The sequence below is a fragment of the Drosophila simulans genome, chromosome 3R (assembly GCF_016746395.2).
Source record: "Drosophila simulans strain w501 chromosome 3R, Prin_Dsim_3.1, whole genome shotgun sequence".
Classification (NCBI taxonomy): Eukaryota; Metazoa; Arthropoda; class Insecta; order Diptera; family Drosophilidae; genus Drosophila; species Drosophila simulans.
The window spans coordinates 22330715-22351072 of NC_052523.2; the positions used below are offsets into that span (position 1 = coordinate 22330715).

General features: G+C 39.9%; 3 protein-coding genes across 4 annotated transcripts; 2 read left to right on the forward strand and 1 right to left on the reverse strand.

Moving 5' to 3' along the window:
- Positions 1–1915: 1915 nt before the first annotated feature.
- Positions 1916–4643, reverse strand: LOC27207227. Of its 2 annotated transcripts, none has more exons than XR_006541866.1 (3): positions 3017–4307; positions 2508–2588; positions 1916–2452 (listed from the first exon to the last, which is right to left on the reverse strand). XR_006541866.1 is itself a non-coding variant. In XM_039294720.2 (3 exons), the coding sequence occupies exons 1-3, from the start codon at positions 4602–4604 to the stop codon at positions 2441–2443; spliced, it is 345 nt and encodes a 114-aa protein (XP_039150654.1). In that variant the 5' UTR covers positions 4605–4643; the 3' UTR covers positions 1917–2440. The 2 variants fall into 2 exon arrangements, 1 of the variants encoding a protein (XP_039150654.1); XM_039294720.2 differs by lacking the exon at positions 3017–4307 and adding an exon at positions 4353–4643 and having other exon boundaries at positions 1917–2452.
- A 351-nt stretch (positions 4644–4994) lies between these two features.
- On the forward strand, positions 4995–20148 carry LOC6729723. The gene is made up of 3 exons (XM_016177568.2): positions 4995–5483; positions 13974–14196; positions 18459–20148. The coding sequence occupies exons 2-3, from the start codon at positions 14013–14015 to the stop codon at positions 19067–19069; spliced, it is 795 nt and encodes a 264-aa protein (XP_016036377.1). The 5' UTR covers positions 4995–5483; positions 13974–14012; the 3' UTR covers positions 19070–20148.
- Positions 16096–17277, forward strand: LOC27209457. The gene has a single exon (XM_016184883.3). The coding sequence runs from the start codon at positions 16171–16173 to the stop codon at positions 17179–17181; it is 1011 nt and encodes a 336-aa protein (XP_016036378.1). The 5' UTR covers positions 16096–16170; the 3' UTR covers positions 17182–17277.
- Positions 20149–20358: the final 210 nt, after the last annotated feature.

The window sequence follows — 20358 nt, forward strand, 5'->3', positions numbered from 1 at the left end:
ATTACATGATCTATATATATATCAGTAAAACTAGAGAGTTCATTAAAATGATAAGGCAAACAAATGAACCAGAGCCTTGTTATTTATAGTTTTTTAAAGATCGTGTAAGAAACATGTTTAATTTCTGGCATTAAGATTTCATCTTCACTGATATAAGTCATCATAAATGTAAAATGTATAAAAAGCTAAGAAAGGGTATGTAGTGCTTCGCCTAACCTCTGTTATCTCATTCCTCTTATTTAGTTACAGTTCCACACACACCCAAAGAGAGCGAGAACAAGATACCCGGGCAGACGCCCCGGGGTCGCCTGGATCTTGGGACTTGGCCAAGACAATCCTTAGATCCTCAATCCTCGGAGGCCGGCTTTCAACGATGACGACGACGACGATGGTGGTGACGACGACGACCAGCCGTCTAGGTGGTGCTCTTGCCATGGTGGCTCGGTGGTGCGGTGGTGCCGGCCACGGCCCACTCTGAAATCAATCGATTCGACATTATTATTAATTTTTCATAACTTCTGCGGCGGCCAGCGCCTGGCGGCCCTCTGTGTGCATTATGGCGCCCTGAAACCCCAGCTCCATGGCCATGTGAAACTAATCTATTTGTGCGGCAAAAAGGGCCGCCTGCCTAGTCGAACTGAGATCGCGGGGATCATCCCCATCCCCAAGCAGCGGTGGGTGCACACAGAAAATTTCATTGGCATAAAAATTAAAAATTCATCTATTCTTTCGTATTTATTAACAGTTAAATATACACATAATATTTTATATTAAAACGAATATTTGGGTTTCTGGTATCTTGTAACATATCTTTGGAAACCAAGTACCATTTTATTTAATCTTTTCTTTTACTTACAGTTAAAACTTCTTTAAGTGCATTTGGAGGCTGGCGAACGGACAGCAAAGCGTGTTATCTGCTATCGCTGCGCTTTGATCTTTCACCGCTTCTGCTTTGCATAATAAATTCGCTATCGATGAAAACTAACTTGCAGCCCGATGCGCAGGGCCGGGATTTCCCTGCAATTTGTTTGCCTTTTGGCCATCGGCCGTTTAATTCGATTGCCAGCGCGATTTCGGCTTCGCCTTAACCATTTTATTACAATAGCATAATTTTTTACTATGCTTAATGAGTTCTGCTTTGATTAGTTTTTCACATTGCTGTTGTCTGGGATCCGCTGCGCTGGGTTGCCCCTCCTTCGATCATCGCCGGCGGCGAAATTGATGTTTGTTGGGTGTTCAGACGCGGTTGGATACTTGGATTTTCGCCTGGGCGATGAGGAGGTTTAATGACTTCAGCTGGTCTCAGATTTCATGTTGTTAGCATTACTTATTGAAATGTTTTAATTTAGCAATTGACTTTTATACGGCCCGGCGGCAAACGGCAATCATGTGGTTTTCTGATCTGGTAATTAGAATTTAACAAGGTGATTGCAACAGCTAAGTTTGTAAATCACTTGCAAATGATCAGAAATTTTCAATATATAATGTAAGTTAGTTTTTCAATACGTAATATTGTTTACTTCTAACTCGTCTAAAGAAACTTCTTAACTTTATGTGAATAAAGTTTGACTTGAAAAACATGGACCTATGATAAACATGTTTTGTTCTATTGTGAATAAGCCATTCTTCGAAATCATTTTAAACTTCCCGCGCAAAACTGCTTGCTAGCAGAGAAAGCTGTGTTTAACCACCAAGCTTTTGTCGAATATCTGCGTATAAGCAGGTCGCCACAAAAAGTTCAAATCAACTGCTTGCGTACTGCTTGAACCCGCGACTTTCAAATGCAGAACTAATTTGAACTATGTTTTCAATCGTTTTATGGCTTTCTTTTTATAAATACATATATTTTAAATTTTTTTTTGCAAATAATTATACTTTTTCTGAAAGATAAGCCCATGAGACTTTTGACATGATTTTTTATTAAGAGCTGTTTAGATTTTTATTTATATGCGTTCGTTTGACGCATTTGCGGCCTTTTAATTTTGTATACAGTTAATCATAAATAAGTAATAAAACAGTGCTTTACAAATATAAAGTTATAAAAAATAATAAAAATATAAATTTACTCGTACATAACATTTGTCCCCAAATAATAAATATGTGTACACAAATGAAAAGTGGTTTCCGGTTGCACACTCATTGTTTTGCAATTACAGATAATTAGCTTGTGGCTGTAGCTGGACAATATTTCAGTTAACTAAAAATATGAATGAAAATATAATTTAATATTCCTAATAACCTGTTTTGCTGCCAGGTGTTCTGCGACAGGTGCGTACTTTGTTTTCGCTGCCAAAATGTTATCAAATTGTCGGTATCAGTGGGTATTATATGTATTTTTGTATGTTGATCCGCTGGGGGCCATCGGCTTGTGTTTCTACGTATTGCTCCCCATAGAAAGGCGCGTGGCTGCCTTTTGTGTTCACCATTTCCCACCCTTCATTTAGAGCAGCGACTATATACATATGTACATATGTATAATGCAAATATTTGTATGCAAATTTACTCACAGGCGTATTTTCGGCGACTTTTCGCGTTTGTATCGAAGAGGCCTTGACATTGGGCATGTGTGGGGAAACAACAAAAGTCAACTACGGAGAATAAAAATAATTATAAAAGGCACTAGGGAGTGAAATAACTTGAAAACAAAACAACAGTGCTATTTATATACTCTATTAGGTAAAAGAGTATATTTAATAATTAATTTAAACTAAGTTCTTTAAAAGTTTGAATGTTCCAAATTTTAGTTGATATTCTTGAAAATATCGATTTTAAAAACACGTTAAAATAAAATTAATTTTTGTAATAGCATTGACAAATTGAAGTACTTCTTCAAAGGGTATTGGAAATCTGACACATGCCGGGAGAAAAAACCGGCAAAAAAACAAAATAAAAAACCGAACACCATGAGTACCGAGCGGTCGGCGCATGTTACTGTTATTGTTATTGTTACCCACACAACCGCAGCGAACACGCTTGCATACACACACAGACACACACCCAACCCACACACACTCACGGTCAAGGCATTTGCAAATTCGATTCTCTGAAATGCCTAAAAATAAAACATCTCATTGCTGACCGCCGTATCAATTGATAACCGCTTTTCCGCCGAGTAATTGTGTTCCTTAGAAATTCCCAGACAAAAACAAAACAAATATGTGTTATTTTTGGCAAGTTCAATAGCTTACACTGAACGTAAAAGTGTTGACAAATAAATCTATTCACACCACGATTATTAACCGCAGAATTGAATTACAATCTGCGGTTTTTGAAGTGGGGTTAGCCAGCAATATTATGGTTTATTTTTAACACGACAAAGCTATTTTTGGAGTAAGTAGCACAATTATTTTAATACTTTAGGTAAGCTAATAAACTTGTCATTTAAAATGCCATTATCTATAAAAAATATAACAATACATTTGTAGACGGCAAGATGGTATTGTTTTTGATGTTTAGACTATTTCGGTACAGTTTATTTTCGTCTATTTCTAATCAGTTGAAGTACGCGTGTTGTTCGGGCTATACGCGTTAGATTTGATTACGCACTTTTATTTAACGGGCGTCTTGATAGGGTGGTCAGCCCACATAATAACGACCACGTTTATGGAATTCTTGCATTGACGCAAGAGAGTGGCCACGCCCCTACACTTGATGGCAATTAAATGGCACTTTGGGTGCAGAAATTTAAGGGCGGGAAAAATGCAAATGGCCAGACATGTGCGTGATGCCTTTATGGTCGTGTTCCTTTTGTTTTACGCGGCGTACACGTGTCGGCAATTGAAATAGAAAAGCGACCATGGCCCAGACACCCACGAGCCCATTAAAATCACACATAAAGAACATGGCCAAATCGGGGGGAAAGTGGTTCCGCAAGGGGGCCTCCAACGAGCGTTGTCGTTGTCTCATGTGTTATGCTAATTTCTCTTTTATTGTTCGCTGCTCGGATTTTGCTGCCATTTACGACGGCAGCAGACGATTAAAGCCAAACCGGAAGTCAGCCATCGTTCCCCGTTTACCGTTAGTGTCGGCGCCAGCAACAGCCAAAGGCCATTGAATTGCCTTTTCATTACGAAAACAGCGCGAAAGGTCGCTCGGAAAATGTATCTTCCAAGACAGTGGGTCTTCGAGCAGAAAAAATATATGCATACTGTACAGCAAGACCTCGCAAAGTCGAATGTTAGTACAGAGCTTTCATTTCCGGTTTTAAAAGGCTTACAAAAATAAATGAATCTTATTAATTTAAATAACACTTCTTATTTTCTATATATATATTTTTTATGGCTTAAGAATCTCTCCCGTATCTGTGTATATATAGCAACCCGTCAGCGCAAACACAACTCATTGAAACTCACAGCCATCGCGCAGAGGGAGAGGAAGCAAAAGCAATCGGCCGTAACAAAATTTCCGACACGTGCGACAAAATTGCCTTCTATTGGGATGGGGAGTGGGGTGGAAGTGGGTGGTGTTGGGGCCTGGCCCGAGGGTCCGGATTTAGGCAACCAGAAAGGCACGACCAAAACAAACCCGAACCAAACACAAAGCAGCTCTCCCCTGGGATTCCCCATTTTCGGGGCGTGTTGCTGGCAACAATGTTGCGGCAACATTTTTCGATTGATTGAGATGCGTTGGCGACTTTTGAATGCGAATGTGTGTCAACAGTTTTTCACTGATGCTATAAATAATTTTATTTTGGTGGATGCTCGAGCATGAGTGTGTGCAAATAAATGATTTGAACCGCTTTCTGTAGATAAGGTCAGCGATAGTGATTTGGTGATTACTCTGCGAGCAAAGTCAACTTTTTATTTAGTTGCTTATCGGGCTAAATTTAGAATTAAGAACTAATTCAATGTTAAATATGGTTTTAAGAATTTAATATGGTTGATTACAAATCTTATTTAACCAGAAATTCATTTATTTTTATTTTTTATATAATAATTTTCTAACACACTTGGCCACTTTTGTGGGGTGTGCAGTGAGTGCCCGCTGAGCTGCCATTAAAACGACGCTCGTTCGTCGGACCGCGTTCATTCTGCTTTGGGCGGTCGAGGTGTTCGTCTCGCAGTTTGGTCAGAAAACTGGAAAAGCTACGAGAGCTTTGTATTTCGCGCTGAACACGAGCGTTTACGTATTTCGCAGTCGCACTCGCGTATTCGCATATCCGTGTTTGTTGTTTGCCAGCGCGCGTGTGTGCTACTGTGTGTGTGTGTGTGTAAGTGAGTGTAGCTGTGTGTAGTGGTGTGACGGCCACACGCGCAACGAAAGCGAAAGTTTTGTTTGGCGCGCGTGTTGCCATTGGCGTCTGCGAATTTGCACACACACGTTCCCTTACCTAGAATAGATTAAAAGCGTGTGAAAACAAATAGGAAAAAATACAAAAAATAAAAGGAAAAGATAATGTTCATTATTCCCAATGAGGGTGCATTAAATTAAGGGTATCTAGAGCGGAAGAAACACGACATCAACATCATTCCCGCAGAGTCTGGGTAAGTCGGCAGGTCTCGCGAAAAGGTTTGCCATAAATCTCCCGGCATTAGCATCAGCATTTGTGTGCCACACGTGCGGTGCTAAATAATAATACAAAGCCAAAAAAAAAACACACACAAAATTGCACTTGACAGCCGACTTCCGATGCTGAAAGCTCTCCTGCCAACTAGAGAGGCTGTCCTCCTGTTCTCTGTATTTTTTGCATCCCCCCTGGATTTCCTTTCCCCGTATAGGCGAGATTTTTTCAAGCTTCGTGCCTCACCTTCTGAAGGACGAATTTAGGTCAGGATCCGTGGGCCTTATCACATGACTCATGGCGTGTCCTTTGGCATTTGGGCTACCCTTGCTGCGCTTGCATCTGCATTTCGGCGGGCCACATGGCGTATGCGCAATATTGATTTCTTAAGCTCACTAACTGTGACCTTTAAAGCTCGTACTTAAAGTAGTTTACAAATTACGAAACAACCTTGTGCTAACCAGATTTAAATACCGCTTACCATTAAAATTAAAAAAAAAATACATGCTCTCTGTGACTGTTTTATTTTATACCTCGAATACTCGCGAGAAATAAAAAGCATAAAGTTCGAATAATGTTCTGGGCTTCAGGGATTTCTAATGTTTACATATATTGCCAGACGCACTCAATTTTCACAAGGGAAACAAAGAGTAACCTAAAGAAAACAAAACATGTTGATGTGTTAGCCCTTTATTTGTTTCTGAGCTGGTGAATTCCAAGAACTGAGATAAAAAAGTACTTCCTTCCTTCACGTAAATGTGTCTTGGTTTTACATCAGCCATTAAGAGTTCGGTCAAGTCGTGTGAAATATTCTTGAAATAAACACAAAGTAATCATAGACTTTTGTCTGCGATTTGAAAGAACAGAAAAGTAGGGGGATTTTTCTGGGCCACTTTTGCAGCTGGTTTTTACGGCGTACTAAAAGAAGCGATGGCTCAGCTAAAGTGAATCAAACCCAAGCTGTGGCTTCCACAACCGACAGCTGTTTGTTTATTTATTTTTTACTCACTCTGAAGTCGCATTTGCCTAACTACAATTTCGGACACGACCTAATTCCAAAGTCTGTGAGAAACAATGCAACAAAAAGAGCTTAAGTTCTGGGTATTAAATCTTCGGTTCATTGGCACTATTGAACCCATTTATTCTGGCCGTATTTCTAACCGGAAATTGCTGTGGGCATTCGTGGACATTAAACAGGTACCGAGCATATCTATATCTCTGATAGGTAACTCTCGCGCGTGTTTCAGGGGGGCCGCTCCATTCATGACACCCCATGACGCCCATAATCGTAGATTTATCATTTTTGCTCGAGCGCGCGCGTTCCGCATTACAGCAACAAACAAAGCAGTAAAAAATTGGAAAAAATATTAGCCCCATCCGATATATAAATATAAACAAGCAACAACACGGGCGAAGGCAAAAAAAAAATAAATAAAAGACAACAAAATATATATGTAAAGCTGATATGCGGATCGTCAGCTTTGGCCCCAAATGCGGAGAAAAGAGAGCGCGCGCAGCTCGGACGGCGCAACACGTGCGTCGTTAATTCAATAAAAAAATATACACAAAAAAATAATAAATAATAGCAGCAAAAAAAAAAGCAGAAGAACAAGAGCAACTCACAGACACACACACGTCCACTCGAGCGTTTTCTCTAGGCCACTGGGCGTGTGGGAGGGAGGGAGATAGTGATATAGCATAAAAGTTCATTAACGGCATGTGAGCTTTCCTCCGTCTGCTTGTGTTTGTGTGCTGTCTGTGTGCATTGTTTTTATGCCGCTCTCTCGTGGCTTGTGTTTCCGATTAACGGGAGAGCGGCTTTATCTCCCGTCCGCACACTAGCCTAAATACACTCAGGGAAAATGAGGGTTCCGACGAAGAAAGAAAAGGGGCTATATTACAATATATACTAATGCAACATTTGTTTATGAATTGAAAATTAAAATCATTTCTTAAAGTATTTGCCATATAATAACAATGTCTTTTTCTATATGTATACCTTTATGCAGTAAAATTACAATTTCAATTTTGTTATTTGATTAAAATTCAACTATAATTATTTTTAAATATTCCCCTTATTTCCGTGCAAATCACAAGTTTGAAGCATTATGTCAGTTCTTTCGCCTTTGCCTAGTCGTGGGGCTCGTGTCTCTGAAATTATCGCGAAGTGGGCTACCGCAGCCGGCTTCTCGGTCGCCCTCGACTGCGATTGAATGACAAAGTCTTCTTTGTTTTCTAGTGTGCTTGGTGTTTTTTTCTGTCTTTTAATTTATGCAGGCAACTACAATATTAATTCTCTTTTCGGTTGGCTTTTGGTCATGTCGTTAGGCATCTGTCTGTGTTTTTTGGTCGCATGTGTGCGGGGGGCTTTATTTAAAAGTGTAACATCTGAAAATACTAACGGCTTCTGTCGGCGCTCATGAATGCCAAATGTGAAACATGAGACCAAGATATAACAATAAAAATTGCCTAATTACCTAATCTTCTATGGTATAATTAATTTGGCTAATGGCTTATTAAGAGGATCACACTGTGGGATCCATAGAGATTTATTTAAATCCCACGCCATAAATTACCCGCTTCCGGTAGGAACTTAATGTTTATTTATAGGCAAAACGATTCTGTTGGGAAAATATATAGAGTAAATTTACACTCCAGGTCGTATACGTAATGTTTTTTGGTTTGCAACGGAATTTCTACTTTGTAATATTCTTTCTATTCAGTTACGAAATTACAAAAACGTTTAATTTAGTATAGTACTTTACATACTCTTACGGCGCGATGGCTATCAATCAATGTGGACTCTTGAACTGCCCTACAACAGCTGTTTGCACTTGGCCAACTCACTGGCAAACACTTGATTCGTTACCGGGCGATATAACTAATTGCTGACCCAATACCGAGGGACATACGACGCCTTAATAAATATAAATGTTAACGTAAATGAGTGCACGCGCCACTATTTGTATGAGGAAACACTCGATTCGGTAAAAGTAAACCGACGCTGCCCATCCCCAATATACTATATATACATATATGTGTACTTATATGTATATATATACATTTATCCAATAAATGAGCCACACGTGCGGCTGAGACAAGCAATATGCGCTCAATGTCGGTTGGCATCTATTGTCTTTACTTCTCCCGATCCGCCATATATTTTCCGCTCGTTTTATGACCACATTAGCGAATTATATTTCACTGCCATTCAAAGCGTATAGATAGAGACTAGGCAAACATGAATTAAACAAAGCCGGGCCAAAACTTTTGGTAGGTTTTGGCCAACACGCGCCGCTTCTGGTTATCCCTTGTTTTTTGTTTCTTGGGGATGCCCCTTTGGCAGACTACTGACTACTGTCAGTGAACTGTTTTGGGCACTCTTTTGTTATGCCAACTTGGGGTCATGCTAGTCACTTATTTTCAGAAATGTTGATTTCTGACTGAATCACTACCGAAAAAGATCTATCGCCACGAGCGCCACAGTTATTTTGATCACAATCAAATGCTCGTGCGATTCAAGTTTCCTGGAAAAGTGTAATCGAGTAAAGTAATTTGGTTTTTGAACTTTATCTAAAATAATGAGATTTGATAATTAAATGTTTAATTAGGCATCCAAAATATTGTTTTGTCAGACAATACTTTGTTGCAGTATGAGTATTGTATTTAATTTGTTTTATTTTACTACCAGAAATAAAAAACCGTGATAATTGCTGCGGGTTACCTGAAAAATATGATTTGTTATTAATAAAGTTAATTGAGTTTGTTTAATGAACAATTTCGTGGGCTTGGCGTATTGAGTAGAGCGTGAATAGGCTAAAAATATAATTGAATTGTAAAGCTTTTGCTTGCCGATTATATAAATACATTTTATTCATTTATTCATAAAAATAGATTTTAATTCATTTGTTTTGGCCGCAACAAGTATACGCCCTGTTGCCTGGCAGAATCAGCCACACGTGCTCCTAAAAGTCATTAATTAATGTTAATTGCCGCGCTTAACGTTTTTATGACGTGCCAATGAAACGAGCCAAACATAATTATTGCTGACAAAATGTCAAACCGTCAAACACTCTTGAAAGACGAAATTTATGTTCGCAAATCATTAATTCAAGCAAAACCAAATAATACAATCAACGAGCTTTGTGTATCTCCTTTACCCACGATCCAATTAGCCGTCACAATGGAGTCCAATAAAAGTTGAAAAATAAAATCGAAAATATTCCGATAGACATTTAAAGTTTGAAACACCACTCCGGGTTTTCGTTATGCAAAAATCCATGGCGTTCTATCAATAAGTGACGCACGACCTGTATCAATCACATTCGTGTTTTATGTCTTCGGGAGATCTTGTTTCGACATGTGGGCTTAACAATAAAAATTTTATGAATGCCTTAGGCATTCAGACGTTTAGCTAATAAGGCTGTTGATTAATTTAAGTCGGTCTCAAAAGCGGAACAGAAAACAAAAGGCTTTAATGACCATTCTACTCCAAATGAGTATCGAAATTCGATCAATTTTTAAGTGGAACTCTTGTGTTTCAGTAATCTTTTTGGACTTTGAGCTTGAGAGAGTTTGCTTACAGTCTCGGCTACCGAATTTGAATTTTAAATTCCAATAGGGTTCATCACTAGACGGTATTTTGAAAAACCCACATTGCCCTATGATGGATGGTTCTTAGAATAAATGCGGTGAGATTAGCTGAAGATTTGCGAATGATTATTTGCTGGTCTTGAGTAGAACTCAACTCGGGACTGCGGATGGAAGCCAGACAATGTCCGTCTTTATTTCTGGGTCCAATCTGTTTGTGTGGTTCCGGGTCGTTGTTTTATGCCTGCCATTTCTTGCGTGTTATTGAATTTTTGCTATCGAGAAGTCATAATTTGGCGCACGTGTGCCTCATTTAATTGTTGGCCATCGGCACTTTTTATTGCCAATTGGGTTACCGAAATTTCATCATCTATTTATCGAGAGCGCTAATTTGTTGTTGCTAGACTTAGACCACGTTAACGAAATGCAGAAGAAGTGTGAACAAAACCTGTCACTTACTTGCGCCCCCTTCCCCAAAGAAGGCGCAAACCCACAATGGGCACGTTTATTCCAACTCCAGGCGTATCTAAATACAATTATGACGCATTTTGATAGTCTTTTTGGCTCATTTTTAGTTTGTTTAGTTTGTGCTGTGACTGTTGCTGTCTGGCTTTTAGGCGCATGTGCCGAGATAAGAAGAAAAAATTAGCACTTTGATGACTTGCCAATGGGCCAACATGAGCGGTTTTGCACTGCTAATAAAACTAAAGCTAGCTGAACGGGAAATACCCTCAATAACTTATTTAATTAAACAAAATTATTTGATATTTGAAAGTTGTGAGTTGTGAGGGTTTCAATTATTTAGTATTATTCCATTTTTACATAAACTTTCGGTTACTTATAATTATCTTAAGGAACTCATTACAGCGATTGTACCCCTTTGAAAAATAGAGGAAGAGTATAGGATAATAAATACGCAAATCTTAAACAAACGTGGTTCGTGTAAACAATAAATGTAAGACTCAGTCATAAAGTAAACATGCTGCGGAAAGTTTTATTCGTATATATAGATGAGATTTCTGTTTGCTCGCGGCGTCTTTAAAATGTGCCGCGCGTGTAAAGTTGTGAGATAAGGTCAAAAATGTACGGAATTCCCCCTTAGAGATTAGAACAACAGAAATACACGTGCGTGTTTGCAATTAGAAAAGAAAGCGAAATTAAATGCAAGGTAACAGCATTACTCAATATTAAGTATACGCCCCGAATGACATATTAGAAATATTATCTGCACCTGCATGCGTTTCTAATCTAAGCTGCCTTGAGCACTTTCCTCGTAAATAAAAGCCGGATCATTTGGGTTATCAATATTTCAAGACCCTCTTGGCTAATGCAGTCATCGGAAGATGATGGAACTGAACATTTAGTAAAACGAGACCCCAGTGCAACTTAAACCGCTTACGCAGCAAGCACACAAAAGACAACCACATGTATGTATGAGTACTTATAAGTATTTATGCACAGAAAAAAATAAGCTTGAAGTTTAGAGTTAACACGCAATTACTTAAAGGGAAATTTGTTAATTTTGGTACTTAGAGGGGGAATATTTTCATTTACTTTGCTGAAACTAATGAGTTATGGGCCGATTTGAATATGTTTTCAGTGTACACATGTGTGCTCTGATGTCTGAGAGGGAGTGCTGCGTCCTATGTAAACGAACAATGAGGGCATTGTAGAGCTCGCAGCGTTTAGCGTTACGCATGACAAATAAATTTCAAAATGGCAACGCCTTTGCAGACGGGCGCACACGTTCCAGTAAAAAACATATATAAAAAATACGAGTGCCTTGAACTCTAATTTTATGTCTGTTACACGTTGACAATATTTGGCTGGCTCATGTGTCTGTGTCGTAGCCGCCGGTCACAACAAAGCCACCGCAATTTCCCAAACATAAAGGAACAAAGAGATACCCCTCTAAAAAAATAAGAATTAAATCAAATTTCCCTTCCGTTCTGTTGGCGTGTGAAAAGTCATTGGCATAAGCAGATTCCATTGTTTTGTCTTCACTTCTTGCTTTGACAGCTGACAAACTGTGCGTGTGTTGTGGTATTTATTTGTGCGTTTGTTTCTCCTGGCGTTTTTTGTGGCGTGTCATGTTGAACAATTATTGGCTAATTTGTAGGCACGCAGCGGGAAATCTCATCAAAGTTGCTTGATTGACTTGACCTCCAGCTTGCAGGTGGCAGAGCTACAGGTGTCTCTGGTGAAACGTGTCTGAAATTTATGCACAATCTCCCTTTAAGCCTTAAATCTTGTCTATGCTTTAAGCACTGTACACTTTCCTGGCTCATGGCGTTTCCCACAGGAAGAAGTCCTTTTTCCCTGGTACCTCCTTACGATTCTGCCTCCCTCTTTTTCGCTTCAGGCCCGCACGCGCCGCATTAAATTTGCCACTGGGGCAATTCGTTGAGGCTTAGTATTTGTTACGCACATTTTGGTCTTTTGTTACAGGCATTTTCCGGGCTCCGCTTAAGGGACAAATGAGCACCGAGAAAATAAATTTAGCATACGAGTCCAGCTTATAGGTTATTTTTAATAATATGCGTTAACTAATAAAAATTTTTTTTACTTAACTTAATTTAGCTTAATATTGGAAATAGTTGTATATTTCAAGATTCAAGAGATTAAAATTCGGAAAGAAATTCCTATTCTATTTGCATATTTTTTCTCTAAGTGGACTGTGCAATCGCCTCGTCTCAGATCAGCCATCTCAGACTTTAACTATCGGATGACGGATAAGGCATAAATAATAAAAAGCAATTTCAGCGCATATTGGCGCATTGACATCGACCTGAAACCGACAGTCAGTGGCGTAGAAGGTGAGGGGTCTGGAAATCGTCTTAGCCGCCCACAAGTATTTTACATTGCGGACAAGGGCAAATGGGCTTGGGGACAGGTTGGTAAAATGCCATCAAGGGCCACAAGCATTTCATCATCGTCGCGAGCGCTTTTACCAAATGTAATTACACTCAAGAGATACACGTGCCGCCAACAGCCGCTCGTTTTTGGGGCGTTTTTCAATTTGAATTTGAATTTGACTGCCAACAGGCGGGGCTCATCTCCACTCATCTCCCGGCACTTGAGCAAATTTGCCAGCCCGCCGAAATGCCCGCCCATCAATATTCCGACCCTTCCTCTCCCGCAAACCCACTTCAAGTGAGTTTGTTTACCTTTGCCGATGGCTGGTCTTTAGCCAGGATTTGGAACCCACCTAATGAGCTTCAGTTGGCGGGTGCTTCGTCTTAAATTCCGCTTCAATATCCAGACTGCTTCAAAATGTCAACTTGGAGAAGGGAAACGACGTGGACTTGGGTTCTGAGCTTTGAACCTTTGTTTGGCTCGGATGATTTATGTAGTTTTAATGTATTAGAGAATCTGATCTGGCTGAAAACAATGAACTGGATTTAGCGAGGATTATGTAAACAATTCATGGTGATTAACAGAAACGAGTTGAAGGAAGATGTACAATTTAAATGATTTATAAATCTTCAGCAAATTCTCAGGAAGACGGTGCCTTCTCCTTATCGCTTGGAATTCCCTACGCACTCATTGTTGAAATTTAAACATAATGGTGCCAGGCAGTTTTCGGTTCCAGTTCTTATCGACCCCGAAGTATAAACGAATTTATGACCACGTCATATCCTGCCTTTGCTCAATAAACACAACATCTTTTCAGTATCCCACTGCACTGCGGCAGATACAATTCAGATTGCTCAAAGTTAAACGAACCCAAAGGAATTCGGTTCTCTGCATTCGAATACTCAATTTTAATTTGTTTACTGGACGGCGCGTGCAGATCGGCAGCTTAATTACGCACTAAAACATTTTATCAATTAATCAATGCGGCGGCTAATTAATTTGTGCTTCTACATTCATTTGCTTTCAGTGTGAATACACGCTGCCAAATAAAAGAAGACTCAAGAAGATGGCGCCCACCATATGCTCGGAGAAGAAGCAGCTGCGCGAAACGCGGCGACATCATGGCGTGGCCACAGCCGCCATTTCATCAGCATCCGCAACCGCATCCGCGGCATCCTCGTCCTCGTCCTTGTCCGTGGGATCCACATCTGCAGCTGCCGCCACACAAGCCAGTTCGGTGCTCAACCATGGTGAGTAAACACTGAGATTGTTTAGTAAAGTGCAGTAGCGAAAATAATTGATTAGTTTATAAGACTTATTTTATAAGTTTCACACGACTGAATTACATTTAAATTTTAATTAATTTAAGCGCAATTAAGTCCCTCTCTCATTTATAATTTATCATATATAGAAGCTTAAGCCAATTTTGTTCAGTGCCAATAGCTTGCGGTGGGCGCACGCGGCGTATACGTAACATAGCCTTACACATTCATTGCAATATCCGCCTTGTCTCTTATCTGTTTTACTTTATATTTTTTTTTGGTATACCCCTTATATTGAGAATCCCCTGCTGATTTGCTGATGTCGTTGGTGTTGTGACTGTTACAAGTCCATTTCCCAGTTGCCAGTTGCCGAGCTGCTCACGTTACTCGGTCATGTTTAATTAATTTATGTAAACTCGGCCACCCACCTCCGTTCTCAGAGCTCTGTCCTCGTTTCCCACTTCCTCATTGCCATATAACCATGCATATGTGTGGCCCGACTAGAGAACTGGAATGCTCGAATGCACGTGCCATGGTCGATGGGCGTTTTGCGATGGGTTCGCAATTGGATTCGCATCGGGTTCTTCACGTGTTGGTCTCCGGTGTTTCATTGATGCTAATACTGCCAATGTTGCTCCATGGAAGGCACGCGAGTTCGGTGTTATGCCACAACAATTTGCGTCAGCAATTGGCTCCAGCTGCTCTTCCGCCGGCGTTGGCTGTTGGGTAAGACAGACTCGGCTCGCAAATCTGGCTGACACATTTATATAAGCGATCTAATGCCGCATGACTGCCACCGAAATGGATATGGGCTCAGTGGGATGCGTTGGGTATCGAGTAGCAGGCGAGAAGGCAAGACAGTTTATCAAGTATCTGAAAATAGAAATTTGCAGCTCAGGTCGATTTAAAATATATGGATTATAATTAAGATTAATTCAAGGTTAAACAGACAACAATTCGCTACAAATTCAGAGCAATTTAAATAGAAATTTAAAATATACATGCAGAGTCTTTAGAATATTTTACGCATCCCAGTCAAATGATGCCCACTGATTACTCATTAGCCAAGTGCAATTGCCCGAACATTTACCTAGATTTTTTCCAAGAAATATTTCACAAGCACACGTAGCCAGGGGCGTCGGCCTGGGGGGCTTCCACATAAGGGTGTGTCATAACCTCCAGTGTTGTTTTTGCTGCTGTGCCACTTTTGCCGGGGCTTTATTTACATGTTTTGCACATTTGCTGCTTTTAGCCAAGTTTGCTATTTTTTTCTCTTTGCTGCTGACTTTATTGGTGCCATTTCCAAAGTGAATTCATTGAAAGCACCGCAGTTGTTGCTGCCTTTTTATTTGTGCTCGTTGCTGCCTGCTAATTTGCAGCAACACATAAAAATAAACTGAAAGAAATACACCGACACAAGCCTTAAATAAAAATGGGTGTGACGAGGCCACGTGCAAGCCTCATGACGCTACAAATTCAAAACCCCCCAACTCGTCTGCCTTCCCTGGGGAGGCGGCGTTCGAAATGGGCGTGGCAGCCGGAGGGTTGGAATGTTGGCCAATGCCCTCGCCCTCTGCCATCACTGAAGGTATTTAACATTTTATTTCCAAGCATCACCGGTGACTAATTCACCGAGAACGAAGCGAGGCACGTGCAATGGCGCGGCGATGATGAGGCAAGAGAACTCCAGTACTTTTAAAGTATATGAGTAGGAGTTTAATACAGCATAAAGCGTACTATCAGTGTGTTTTTAAAGTGAGTTAAGAAAAATTAGAGATTCAAGTAAAACAGAAGGTATTTAAGGAACTATTTCTACCTTGCTAGTAAATAGTTTGTTTTAAGAATCAGGAATTGAATTTTTTTTAAATGAGGTACTAACTGTCAACCAAAGTAGTAGTAGACTTTTGATTTCCTTCACATGAAAATTAAAGTACAAAACAGGAACAGAGTTTTTTCTTAGTCATGGAACTCGTAGAAGTTTTAAGTTTGGGGGAAATTTCTACATGTGCAAAGATGCCATTAAACGAAATGGATCTCATATCCCGAACATCGAAATGTGGCAAAAGTGTTTTAGAGATATTCGACGTCGATGAGAAGGTCAGTTTCTCATATGATGGAGGTGAGGAGGAAGAAATGGAAACTCTCGATCGTTCAGAGCAGTCCGATGATCGTCCAGTGAAAATGGCACAAGATATTGACTGCCTGATTCGACAGATTGAGTCTATGCAAATAGCGATTAGGAAGCGTCAAGTTAAGAAATGTAGTGAAGATATCAGTGAAGAAACTGCAGAAAATGAAATAGAAGCCATAACCGATGCTCAAGTGAAGTGCAAGCAGCGGGAAAACCAAGGAATTGACATTGAGATCAAGAAGAAGTCTGTAGCCATATGTTCGAATAACCAACCGCTGTGCGGCAATGAGTTGCTGGAAGCCAGGAGTCTTCGTCAGGCCCACAATCGCATTCAAACGCAAATAGACGAACTGATCTGCAGGTATAGGAAACTCCGCGAAATCATCAACCAAATGCGCGAAAGGATTCGCTGCATGGAAGGCAATCTTATTGATTTAAATTCTGAAGCCGAAAAGTATGTAGCTTGGTCCAGCGAAGTTTCCAAGGAACTAAAGGTGTGCCAGGAGCGATACAATTACCTAGTCAGTGCCAAGATGTCCAAAGCGGAGGGAAAAAAACAAGACCTCGTTCAGACCACACGATTCCTTAAATATAATGCAGCTTGCCTTACCAAAAGTCGGCTAAAGCGCGAAATCGCTGATTTCAATGGCGAGGTGAAGGATCTTGTGAATCTCATGAGTGAATTGCACAAGGAACTGGATCGGAATATGGCTTTTTTCGAATCACGACATTCGAATTTTCTTGATGATCCAGAAGAGTTCCTATCATCCTTGACTGTGACAGTTAGACTATCCGATGAGTTCCGGAAGTCAGGAATGAAACTTGAAGACGGCGTCAATTAGCAGTTGATCATTAAAATAGGTTTATTTATTGTTAAGGAAAATATTTCATATTAGCAACATTATTTCGACAAAAAATTACTAATAATAAAAATATTTTAATCGATCTTTCTAATAAAAACAATAAAAATAAATTATACATTGCTGGAAGTAAAATGTTTCTGGCGCAGGAAGTCCTTGATGATGTTATTCCGCTTCGCACCATACGTCATCGACTTTTTCTCATTTCATTTCACCTTTCACGAGAGCGTCATTAGTTGGCTGCCACCTTCACGGAGCCAATCTCACGTTTCGCTGCACTGGGGCAAGGTGTCGTTATCGCGTAAGCTCTATTTGGCCAACCTGAGAACGACTTCGTTCCAATTTGAACGATTCCTCGGGTGCAGTGCCATGTGCAGCGTTAACTTCTAGGCGATGCGTCATGACCCTGACCATAGACACAGTCTATTTCCTGCACAAAATATGAGCTTACATACACTCGGAAAAATAAACTAACGGCTGGAAATGAGGTATCCTTTACCTATTCATTAGAGAACTATAACATTATTCCAAATGAATTACTGCGTTGTGTAAAGCCAGCTAATGAAAATTATACTATATTCTTTGTGCATTACACATTTTAATTGCAGTAATATTTTTATTTCTATGACCTACATTTCATTTTCTATATGTAATGCACATTTAGCTTTATATATTTTTGGTTGTGTTTCATTTTTCGTGACTTTCAACAGCTGATGTTTGCAATGAGCGTTGCGACTGCTAATTGGTGCGAAAAGCGTTGTCCGTCGCCGGAACGCTTAACCCTGGTGCTGGTCACGTTTTTTGCCCACACGCGATGACCACATTTACATACCAGAAACCCACACAGAGACAAATGCACACAGACAATGTTGTAGACATCGACTGATTAGCTTAGCACTTGACCACACAACTGCACCGTGGGCTCGGAAAATCGCTGTGCTTTTCGTTTTTTTCTAAATCAGGAAATGAGTTTAATTTTAAACTTCATTAAATGGGTCACAATCATTGTATTTCGCTTACGTCCATTAATTTGTAGACAATGTATCAAAACGAGGTCATGTTATTAAATTACCTGAGCTTACGAGCGTTGAGCTGCGAATTATACACTGGAATGATAAATTAACTAAAGTTAAGTATTAGCTTAATTATTTAATTTTTTACAAAACTTTGACATGATTTTTATTCACTGTACGACTTTCTAGCTTTTTCTTTGTTCACTACTTAACTAAGTTTCTTTGTTCCTCTCTTTGTATTTGCAGTGGCCAAAGGTTCGATGAACTCGATGAGCCGCCGTCGACCGGCGCGATTGCAGCGCAGGATGCCTCACATCCTTGCCCGCGTGGCCTCCTTCTCCACGGACACGAGCAGCGGCGTGGAAACGGAGGTGGAGATGGACTCCGAGCAGCGGATGCAGCTGAACGAGGACCGCTACTCGGATGCCAGGATCCAGGGCCTGCAGCAACAGCCACATTCCAGCAGCGACAACATCAAGACAGTATTACAGCCGACGACTGCTAGCGGATATAGTAGCAAGCAGAATCGATCGGCCAGGGCCAAAAACTGTGATCGAGAGGTGCCGCTCCAGATAGAGGACGACCACGATGGCGACAGTGGGTACGAGTATAGCCAGGATCCGATAAAGGAGCAGCACTTGTACCACCAGAATAGCGAAGGCCTGTTGTCCATTGCCATCAAGACTATCAAGCTGGTGCAGCGCAACAAGCTGCTGCAAAAGCGATTGGCCCAACTGCAGCTGGAGACCTCGGAGTTCATTGCCTCGGTGCTGGCCAACCCGGAAAACCGCCAATTCCGGGACAAAATGTCGCCAAAGGCGGAGGCCAAGGTCAGCAACATGCTGCTGCGCCACTAAATTGATCTGGAAGAGTCAAAACATTTAGGCCCTATTTCTGGACGTGATAAGAGTTTTATTAGAAAACAAATTTTAAGTCATAGCGAATTGTATTTGATTTTCTATGTATTCGCTCAGAGCATTTGTATTCTGTCACTTAAAGATTTAACGTATTTATTCGCATTGCTCGGCATGTTGCGGCAACATTTTGGGCAACATGCAAAAAATATTGCCAGCTTCTGGGCTGAGCGTGTAAATTATATGGAAAATGTATGTAAAATCCGAATATGAATACACGTTATGTATTAAGTTGTAAATGCTTCGCTGCCTATATTTTTGAAATTCCTTGTTACAATTTTTGGCTTTTATATGCGTAATGCATAAAAAGAAATAAATTATTAATTTAATACCTTTAATTTATTATTATCATAATCGAATAAGTTCCTTTTTTAAACATATTTTCAAATTTGACCACAATACATTTTATACACGTCCAGAAATCCCATTTTCAATGGGCTTCGTTTTGAAAAATTCGTACTGATTAAATTTACAAACATATTCATCAAAGTTTAACAACCTAAATATACAAATAATGACGAAATCGCTATGCTAACATTTACAAAAAAAGAAAATATTTATACGAATCCAAAAAGTCCAAAAGTGTATCTGTAGTCGTTAAGAAAATTTTATGTTTTGCAGTTTCTACACTCAAGAATTAATTTATAATAAATCTATCTAATACATATATCTAGAAAACCCCAGCATAATCAATGGAACCATACGACGCTTTTCGCTTTATACAACAAATAGATATAGTGAGAATTATGCAAAGCAATTGGTTTGAACAAAAATACGTAAATTCTTTTCGGTATTATTAAACTAACCGATATATTTCAATGAATATGCCTAAGTATATCGAAACTATCAAAACGCTACAAAAGCAACACAAATCAAAGCAAAACCAAAATACCAACTAAAAGCAAATTTTTCCAATTCTAAAACTTTTAATAAACCTCTCTGGCATATTCCTCCTACTTAAAGGAACAAATCATTCAATTCACAACAAAAGAATTCATCAATAAAATTAGTGACCAATTAAACATATTTTATCTTATTTTCGGGGTTTCTTGGCTCACACGCAGCCCGACATAAAGTAAACAAGTCATGGCTGTGTGTACTTTGGTCGTGTCAATAACACCCAATCAAAGCGTTCAAAGACCGTCTCGGCTGCACAGATTTGACATGGAGTCTGTCATCGAGTTGGTCACGAAGGTATGGGTGTTCTGAAAAACGCTGAAAAAGTGGTGTTA